Source organism: Hydra vulgaris, chromosome 02 (assembly GCF_038396675.1).
Source record: "Hydra vulgaris chromosome 02, alternate assembly HydraT2T_AEP".
Taxonomy (NCBI): Eukaryota; Metazoa; Cnidaria; class Hydrozoa; order Anthoathecata; family Hydridae; genus Hydra; species Hydra vulgaris.
The window spans coordinates 51,797,288-51,808,271 of record NC_088921.1 but is presented as its reverse complement, the minus strand read 5'-3'; the positions used below and the strand labels follow the sequence as shown (position 1 = coordinate 51,808,271).

The window sequence follows — 10,984 nt, the reverse complement described above, 5'->3', positions numbered from 1 at the left end:
GGATCATAAAGTCAGCATTGGACATCACAACGCTTCAGGCAGACATTGATAACGCGGTTACATGGTCAAATACTTTGCTCATGCACTTTAACATAGATAAATTTATGGTGATGCATGCAGGTCGTCCAAAGAAACGTTTATCACATGAAAACTCCATGGAAACCGCAGATGGCATGCGCCACACAATTGCAACTACAACTATTGAAAAGTGACCTTGGGATTCTCATCTCAAACGATTTGAAAGTCAGAGTGCTAGTTGAAAAAGCAGCATCCACAGCCAACCGCATGTTAAGAAGACTCAAAAATGCTTTCCGCAGTAGAAACCTAACTTTGTGGCGCACACTCTATATAACATATATCCAGCCACATCTAGAATTCCCGTATCTAGAAACAGACATTAAGTTACTTGAGAATGTTCAAGACCGCGTCACTAAAACAATAACATCTATCAGCCATTTTGATATAACAAAGCGTCTGCAGATACTCAAACTTATCACCCTCAAAGAACGTTGTTTACGTTGTGATATAATCCAACAATTCAAGATTTTCAACAACATTTTCACAGCACCAACTAATTGGGTGTGAGGTGTAAAACCTGCGCGGCCATGACAAGCGGCTCAACCGTTAATTCGTAAGAGGATAAAAGGAGAGATCAAACTTTTTCGAAAACAGAGTTGCGGTCCATTGGAACTCTCTCACACAGCACACTGTAAACGCTCTAACTATAAAATACATTTAAAGATCGTATTTCGATGTGATAAACTGTTAAATCAGCATTGAGACTCCTGGAAAAGTCTCTTCATCAAATTAATAATTTAACATTCAGATATATACATATATATTTTTATTATTGTTACGTCATTTTGCGGTTAACATGTGTTAATTTGGTTACTGAATATATTAAACTCAAACTCATATATATATATATATACATATATATATATATATATATATATATATATATATATATATATATATATATATATATATATATATATATATATTATATATATATATATACACACACACACACACACATATATATATATCAGGCGCCAGAGTATTTGACACCCTAGGCGAATCTGACACACTGCGTTTCTACCCCCTCCCCAACTTACTTTCACAAAGGAATGCTTAAGTTATGTTATTACATTTTGTATATACATTCGGAAGAATACATACATCCATAATCATAAAGAAGCGTATATTCAAGTAACTTTATAATATATTAATAAATAATTTCAAAACTTCACTTTTCGCGCTTTTATTTTTGCAAATGTAGAAACGAGTTCCGTCAGGTTAATGTTTCTAGCAATATCATGCTCACTTGACAGAGTAGCTAATCCAGCAAGCCTTTCTTGCTGCATAGACGTTTTCAAAAATGTTTTTATCAGTTTGAGTTTTGAGAAGCTTTGCTCACCGCTAGCCACGGAAACTTAAAGTGTCAATAGGATTTTTGACGCTCTTACAGTGTTGGAGACACAATCTGTTAGATTATTTTTTAATATAAAATTTAGTAAATCTAGTGGCAACCTACACCTTGCAATTCGTCTTGAAATTGATTTTAGTTCACTACATAGATCAACTGCATCGATATCTTTGGAGTCTCCATGTTGCAAAGCTTTCTCAAGATTCAAGCAATATTCCATAACTGTTTGCTAGTTACACTCTTTAAACTGTGAACATCATAGAGAAAACCAAACAACGAATTTATTGTTTGTATAAGAGTAAATCTTTCTTCAACCGATTTTATTGCTGTGTCAAGAATAGCAAAGTAAAAGTTTATTTTGAGTTTTTCTTTTGGATCTTGAAAAGATTCGTCATACGTAAATTGTTTATTCTTTCTTCTGATACGGGTTGATTCGGGTTCAAAAAGTGCAAGTATCTCTAAACTGACTAAAATTTCAACTGCATCTACTAGTATTTTTTTAGACTCCATTTCATTTCTGCGATTTACAAGAAACTTCTATATTTTTTTAAGTTTATTGCGCCATGCATATCTAATTCTTTTGCCTGAAGTTGCTTACTAGTCATATTGATCTCAAACAAGACGTTGTACCACACAACCAGAGAAACGACAAACTTAAAACTAGAAATAGCGTTTGCAATAAACCATGCATCTACCCGTGTTGAATTACCAGATGCTCCTGTTAAATTTGTGTCGTTCGCAATCTCTGCCAGAGCATCGTAGATATCACTAAGTTGATAACGGAGAGATTTTTAAGCATTAATTCGACTCTCCCACCTTGTTTCACTCAGTGGTTTACCAGTGAGATTAGAAATATGTTTTGTTAAAGCTTCCCAGCGACAAGTTGATGCAGAAAAGAATAAATATACACGTTGCACCAGATCAAAGAAGGCTGTTCCTTCTAAGCAACATTTAACAGCATCATTAAGAGCCAAATTCAATTTGTGTGCACAGCAAGGAATAAACAATGCTCGAGGATTGACATCTAAAATTCTTCGTTGGACACCCTTATTTCCACCACCCCCCCCCTTCCCTCATATTTCTGTCTTTGTCATATCCGTGACTACGTAAATATTCAATTGATAATGACATCTTGCCTAACTGCTTAATGATAGTTTCAGTCATAACAACACCAGCTGTCTCCTTTAGAGGCACAAAGTCTAAGAAATGTTTCTTTATAGATGCTGTTGCTACAATGACATTTTCTGGATTTGAAATCACATCCAAAAAGCGAATGATCATAGTCATTTGTTCAACATGACCCGCATCAGGTGTGCAATCTATAATTATTGAAAAGTACTTAGCATCACGAGCAGATGTTAGAATTTTTTGTTTGATTGCAATGGAGAAAAGATGAAGCAATTCATTTTGTATGTCTTTGCCTAGGTAATGTACATGTGTTTCATTGTCTTTAATCTTTCGAAGATGCTCATCCATAAGTGGGTCAAAGCTAAAAATTCTACAAATTTCAGAAAATTTCCTTTATCAGCAGTGTTCAGTTTCTCATGTGTTCCACGAAAAGCAACATTTTGCATACCAAGAACTCTAGCTAAAGCTATCAGCCGTTTTTGCTGATTTTGCTGCCAATACTGTTCTTCTTTTTTAGCAAGACGCAAATGTTCGGCATCAATTGTTTTATTGTTTCGCAGTCGCAGCTCAAACTCTTTCCATGACTGAAAATTCGCTAGATGTTCACTGCTTTTCTCATGCCCTGACAGAATTGTGGACATGTTTTTCCAATCATGTGAACCATTGGAAGAAAGAGATGACGCAGCTGTCGTGATACTTTAACAAAAAACCAGCCTGTTTTGTTATAAACCCTTCATTTGCAGCCCGTCGTTTACGATATTGCGCACCAGACAATTTTTTTCTTTCTGCTATCATGGATTGAAATAACAAAGGAAACTGCTAAATATAATAAAAATGATCACCTCGTGCATTTTTAATATCTTTATATTAAAATATTATTTTAACTTCTTTATAAAAGTTTTAAAGATACATTTTAAAACTTTTAAAGCTCCATAAATATAAATAATAACACTCTATTAGTATAAAACACAATATAAGTCAGTTAATCTTACTATACTGCTACGTAATTGCTATCATAGAATATTTAATTAAAATTAGTTTCTTACTATTAATAAACAGGCCAGGAAAAACAATTTTCTCAATAAAGTTAAACGTGCCAAAATTTTCTATAAATGAGTAATGATAACTTTGCATTGTATTAATTGCTACCAAATTTCATTCTGCTTAAAAAGTATAAATAGAAAAAGGAAATCGCGTCAAATGAAACAAAAGTATCAAAGTTGATTCTTTTGTTTTATTTGACGCGATTTAAAAGAGTACTTTTTCAAATCTTCTAAATTAAATTCAAAGAGATTGGAAAATGATTTTAGCATAAAATCTTTTTCAAAGAAATAAAAATAAATATATTAAAAGATTTAATGTTTTTAATATATTTATTTTTTATGTAGCTAGTTTTAGTGCCGCCCTTGAAAACCTGCCGCCCTAGGCGGCCGTCTAGTTCGCCTAGTGGTTAAACCGGCCCTGTATCTAGGTCCTTTTGCACAACTTTTTGAACAATCTGGAAATGCATTATATTCAGTCTGGAAATGAAATTAAATTATATTGATTATATTCAGTGATATATAGTGAATAATATATAGCGAAAATTAAGATTCAGTGATTATTTTCGGCAAATTAGATTCAGTGTGCGCAAATGATTTATCTAGTAAATTAAGGACATCATTGTTCGCATGAGTCAGCTGCTCGGAAGACAGTAATTTGGTTGATGCAAGTCGTAAACACCATAACAAAAGGAAATAATCATTAAAAAATAAAAAAAATTAAAAAAAAACGTTTTAATATTCTCAATAGCGGTTTCCCTGTAACAAGACCTGATGTACTTCTTTGAGTACCCGCCTACTTTATATTTATTTCTATTATTTATTTCTTAACGATATCTTGACTTTTTTTTATATTTGTGTATCTGTATCATAAATATTGTAATAGAGAACAAAAAAACAAAAACAAAAAATACCATATTACACGTGATCAAAATGAATCTATTCAAAGTCTTATAAAAAGAATTGAGTTATTAAAATCGAAAAAAGAAACCGAAAATAGTTCAGCTACGTTTTGGTCAAATCTTTATAACAAAAATAAATCTGCAGAAAAATCTATTGTTGTAAACTCAATTACCAAAACTATATTATCTGATCAGGAGCAGAAAAAAAATCGTTAAAAGAACATTATCGTTTTTGGAATTCCAGAATAAAATAATTTAATCGAACTTGAAAAAAACAACGACGATAAAAAATAATTGGCTAGTTATTTGAGGAAATTGGTGAAGGGAATGAAAACCTATTAAAATAATAAGATTAATAAACAAAAAAGACTCAAAAACTCCTCCGCCCATTATTGTTGTACTTCCTGAAAACTGCGAACGCAATAAAGTTTTACTTGCCACTTGGGAATTACGCAAAAACATAAAATATGCAAATGCCTTCATTAATCCAGATATGACACTCGCCGACAAGCAAATCGATTCTCAACTTAGAAAAAAAATAAATAAAAAAAACCAAATACTCCAACAAAATGTACCAAACTCACCCTTTCGATGGTGCATGAGGTGCAACGAAGTGATCAAACTCAATTTTAGTAAAAAGAAAATATAAAAAAACTATAAAAAATTGGATTAATTTTCAAACCATTAAAAAATTACTGAAATAAAATCCGTCAAAGCTATATACACAAATATTGAATTATTTTTTTTAGCGGAAACTCTGCTTAAAAATAAAAAAATTGAAGTTAATGATCTCGAGTTACAAATCACAGCAATAGTTCTTGCCGAAGAGGTTTAGCAATATTTATACTATTTGAATTAATTTGTTCAATATCTGATTGGAGTTGAAGTTGAACAGCAAGTGAGTTGACAATGCTCAGAATTTTTGTGTCCTCCGCATAGATCTTACAACTGTTTTTTTTTGCTTACTACATCTGGCAGAATGTTAATGAAAATGACAAATAAAATTGGTCCCAAAACTGATCCATGCGGAACCTGTCACAGGTAACCAGTTCGATTGGGTGTCACCAAGGATAACTCGTTGGGACCTGTTGAGTAAAAAAGCTTTTATCCAATTAAGAAGATTCCCTTCGATTCCATACATTTTAAGTTTATAAAGCATTCGCTGATGTGGCATCTTGTCAAATGCTTTAGCAAAATCCAGGAATAAGACGTCAACTGGTAGTTTTCTGGCCATATTTTCAGTCAAGAAGTCCATTGTTTCAAGGAGATTCGTAATGCATGCTTTTTTTCTCTAAAAAGCTATATTGACTATTTGATAGAAGATTGCTTGATATTAGATGCTGCATGACAGCTTTCTTAACTAGTTTCTCCATTATTTTACACGGAATTGAGGTAAGGAATATTGGTCTGTAGTTTGATGGGTCAATACTGGAGCCCTTTTTAAGTAAAGGTGTTGAATTTGCTTTAGACCATGAACTTGGAACTTTGCCATTGTCAAATAATTTTTGAAAGGTGAGAATTAGTGGAGCAAACATTGAAGTAGAACAAGCGTGTAAAACGAAAGGACTGACATTGTCTACACCAAGTGATTTGGATATATCAAGTGATGAGAGTTCCATTAGAGTGGCCTGAGTGTCGAATGCTATGCTGTTGAGGATTATGTTAGTTCTATTATCGAAGTAGGGCAGATTGTCATCGGATGGCTCAATGCTGAACTGTTTGAAATTGATTGTTAAGTGAGTTGGCTATAGTAATTTTGTCAGAGCTAATGATCTTACTTGAACTGGCAATTCTCATAGTTGAGATCTGATTTGTTTACTACTTATGTATGAAAATAGTCAATTAGGGTTGCGTTTATTATTGGCCAGAGCAAATTCGAAGGTTTTCAGTAAAGAATGACTTTTTAAAAAACTTTCCAGTTTCGCTATATTGCTGGATCTGGAATATGATTTTCCATTTTAAACTGACGTTATGAGCCCAGAGTGTTTTTTTAAGACAAATCAGAGATAACAGTTTTTTTGTCACCCATGGTTGTTGTTTTTTAAAATGGTTTGTTTGGCATACGAAGGATAAATTGAAGTCAGCATTCATTGTATTTGTTCAGCCATAATTTGTAACATTGTTCTTCGTTCAAGTCTTCAAAAATAAATGACCAGTCAATCTTCTTGAGTTCTTCGTTGATTTTTTTATAGTTATCAAGGTTATAAATGAACTTACAGCTGTTGAAATGCCATAGTTTTACGCTGAAAGCCTGTTTGTATTGCCAGGTGATAAAGCAATGATATTGTTCCGACAAGCTAAGTGGAGGACCAATGTTGATTTTGTTAGCTCGATATGGAGAGTCACATATAATAAGATCAAGAGTGCTTGTCATAGGGCAATTATCAGGTTTGAAAGTTGGAACGGTGACAATTTGGTCAAATGGCATTCTTAAAAAAGAGAGACAAACAAAGAACCAAGACTCATTTTACTAGAGGAGAAGTCTGAATTGGAAGTCCATGTAACTTTTTAGTTACTCATTAACTAAACTATTTTTATATGTATATTTATCTTCAGTTACAATAATTTACAAGATGGTGCAACTATACTTCGTTAGAAGAAGAAACGTGCTCATGAGTTTCAATGTCATTGAGAGGTGAATAATAAAGCGCGGGAATATATCCGCTAATATAGTATAACATAACAAGTCGCCCATGTCGCCCAAGTAAGCGCGACAAGTAAGCCATTGTCGCCCAAGTAAGCGCGACACTAATTTCTCGGAATTTGAAATCACCAACAATGATGATAACATTGTATTTTTTGTTCGATACTAATGTTTCGACATGGAAAATAGCACTTAAAATCTCTGAGTAAGCTTCTATACTGGAAGATGGAGGTCTTTCTGGATAGTTTCGGATAATTTTATTGTTTGTGTAAATAGCTACGCGTCCTTCAATTTAGTTTTGATGGTCTGAACGATAGTGGTTGTAATTTGAAAGAGATGGATTTTATTGGTCATTAAAACATGTCTCGGTGATAAAAAATAATGTTAAAGGAGTTGCTTTCTGCAAGTTAGGAGAGTTTGATGAGATTTAATGGATTGAGAAAAGTTGCATTGGTGTAGAAGCACAAAAGATGAGGTAATTAAATGGAAGAGCAGGCATTGTTCAAGGATGTTAAACTAATAAGATTTTGAGAGCGATTAAACAACCTCAGCCGCTGATTTCTATTTAAGGAATGGGTTTATCTGTCTTCCGTTGATGTTGACTGTTGTAGATGTGTCAATGGATTTGATCTCGCTGCGGATGACAAATTGAAAGGGTTTGTCAGCGCGCTGTGTGTTGTTTTAATTCCCTCACCCTTCCCCTTCAAATCTCCAACCCTGGCTGTTTTAGTCACTCCCCCTCAAACTGATATGACTTTCCTACGCTACTGAATAATATTTTACTTTATATTTTGAAACATAGTATGTTTAGTAAGTTTTTTATTTGTGTTCAGTTAACTATTTACAGTTTACTAATATATTGAATTAATATCATTTCAGTTAATTAATTACAATTAGAGTAAAAAACATTGCTGAAGTTGAAGGTATTGCCTCTTACTTTTAATCTGTAAGTATTTTCAATATTTAAAAATATGATACGGTGATATTAGTATGTACATTAGTAAATTAATTCATACAACAGTATTAACTTAAAATATTATGGGTAAAAGTCACATTGCACCTCAGCTGAGCTTATAGAGTCTTTTTTAGAGATTAGAAATCTCTCTATAAAGTCTTATAGAGAGATTTCAAAAATAACTAAGCGTTCTGTTGGAATGGTTCAAAACGCTCTTAAACCAAAAATATATGTGGAAACCAGAGGTCGCAAAAGAAAAACAAATTACAGAGAAGATAAATTAATTATTTGTGAAGCTAAAAAAGATTCATTTATCTCCAGAAACACCATTAAAAAAAAACTTAAAGTTAAATGTAACTGCACAAACAATTAGAGAACGTTTAGTTAAGGTGGTAGACCACTATTAAAAATCGAAAAAATCATTTTTTCAATTTTAAAGTTTTTAAGTAATAAAATTATCATAGATTACAAATTTCATATCAGTTTTATGTAAAAATAAAGCTAACCCTATTAAAAATCAGTTTTAATAATGCGGTTTAGGCATTTTCATAAATTTGTCCGAAACGGTTTGTTTATTCTGTTGCTATGTAGCTAAAAAGGAAGTTATCCCACAAAATACCAAAAAATACCATAAAAACTTCATTTGTGGGGAATGCTACTCTAAAACTACTTTTTGTTTATTATTAAATGCTTTTGGTGCAGTGTGTTATATGGTTTTTAACGGATTTCTTTAGCAAATGTCTAATTACTTTACAACAACCACAACTTTCTTCGGCTAATTTTCTGTCTTCTATACTTAAATTTTAAATAATAACTAAAATAATGGGAAATAAAGATATAAGAAATAAAATAATGTATAGCAAGAAACGTAGACTCTTCAGAGAAAACCAACATAAATCATCAAACGTTGAAGCTGAAGAAAATCTATCTAATTTAGAAGAATTACAATTGAAATGCAGCTCTGCAAAAAATATGAAGATATTGTCATCCTGTTGCAGTTGTAAATCTTCCGTTGATATTGTAAATAATAATTCTGTAGATAAAAATAATTTTTTTGCTAATGATGATCAGTCCAATGACTGCTAAATTTTTATGAACACTAACATTTTAGAAGAAATAATTACTGACATAGGCTGCTGTTTAAAATGTTCTGCAAATGTTAATTTTAACCATGATGCTAAACTTAAACAAAGGTTTATCACACTGTATATTTATTTCATGTGCATCTTGCCAATGGGAGCAAGAGTTTTATTTTAGTAAAACTATAAGCAAACCTGTAAAAGCCGGTCCAAAAATTTTTGATGTTAATTTAAAAATAATATTAGCTTTTCGAGAAATAGGTAAAGGATACTCTAGTATTGAAAAATTCTGTGATTTAATGAATATGCCTGATCATATGAACAAATCTTCTTTTAACTAGTTAAATGAAGAAATTTCCAACTCTTACAATTACATTGCCGAAGCGAGCATGAATGATGCAGCTTCGGCAATGTAATTGTAAGAACGAATAATAAGTTTGAAAAAAATTATGATGATCATATTGTAATTGACGAGGACATTTCAGGGGACGGAGGTTGGAAAAAGAGAGGATACTCATCACTCAATGGATTGGTTACTATAATTAGCAAAACAAATGGAAAATGTATAGATTATTGCATACTTTCTAAGAAGTACAAATCTTGTGAGTATTGGAATGCACACAAAGGTTCTTCAAAATATATGATGTTTAAGGACAATCATGTCGCTCAATTAATCACAAAGGATCATCTGGATCAATGGAGGCAAAGGGTATTGTTGAATGTTTTAAGTCCTCTATTGAGGCAAGAAAATTAAGATATGTTCAATACATTGGTGATGATGGTTCTTCCTCGCCATCCAGCCATACTTGCAGCTAATCCCTATCCAGGACAGACAGTTAAAAAAGGTGAATGTGTAGGTCATTTCCGAAAACGTATGGGCACTAGACTGCGAAACTTGAAAAAATGTACCAACAAAAATGATAGAGAAAATGAAAAGTCTCTTGGTGGCAAAGGCAGGCTGACTGAAAAGGAAATTTAAAAAATTCAAATTTATTATGGTATTGCTATTCGCCAAAACATTGATAATCTTTATCAGACTAAAAAAAATAATTAAGCGTTCTGTTGGAATGGTTCTTTAACGCTCTTAAACCAAAAATATATGTGGAAACCAGAGGTCGCAAAAGAAAAACAAATTACAGAGAAGATAAATTAATTATTCGTGAAGCTAAAAAAGATCCATTTATCTCCAGCAACACCATTAAAAAAAAATTAGAGTTAAATGTAAGAGCACGAACAATTAGAGGACGTTTAGTTAAAGCTAATTTATTTTCAAGATCACCTAGAAGTGTGCCTTTATTAAAAGTCAGAAAAGAACTTTGTCATAAATATTCTGCATATATATGTATATATATATATATATATATATATATATATATATATATATATATATATATATATATATATATATATATATATATATATATTTATATATATATATATATATATATATATATATATATATATATATACATATATATATATATATGTGTGTGTATATATATATATATATATATATATATATATATATATATATATATATATATAGATATATATATATATATATATATATATATATATATATATATGTGTGTATATATATATATATGTGTGTATATATATATATATATATATATATATATATATATATATATATATATATATATATATATATATATATATATATATATATATATATATATATATATATATATATATACACACACATATACATATACATATAACTAATTTAAAACATCTGATAATACGAATTCTCTCAATACTATATAATTTATTTGAAATTTTCGCC

General features: G+C 31.2%; 2 protein-coding genes across 2 annotated transcripts; both read right to left on the bottom strand.

Annotated features, from left to right (window-relative positions):
• Positions 1 to 2,476: 2,476 nt before the first annotated feature.
• On the bottom strand, positions 2,477 to 3,198 carry LOC136076131 (52 kDa repressor of the inhibitor of the protein kinase-like). Its single transcript, XM_065789601.1, has 2 exons — positions 3,059 to 3,198; positions 2,477 to 2,918 (listed from the first exon to the last, which is right to left on the bottom strand). The coding sequence occupies exons 1-2, from the start codon at positions 3,196 to 3,198 to the stop codon at positions 2,477 to 2,479; spliced, it is 582 nt and encodes a 193-aa protein (XP_065645673.1).
• Positions 3,199 to 5,758: 2,560 nt separating this feature from the next.
• LOC136076130 (uncharacterized) lies at positions 5,759 to 6,118 on the bottom strand. Its single transcript, XM_065789600.1, has one exon. The coding sequence runs from the start codon at positions 6,116 to 6,118 to the stop codon at positions 5,759 to 5,761; it is 360 nt and encodes a 119-aa protein (XP_065645672.1).
• Positions 6,119 to 10,984: the final 4,866 nt, after the last annotated feature.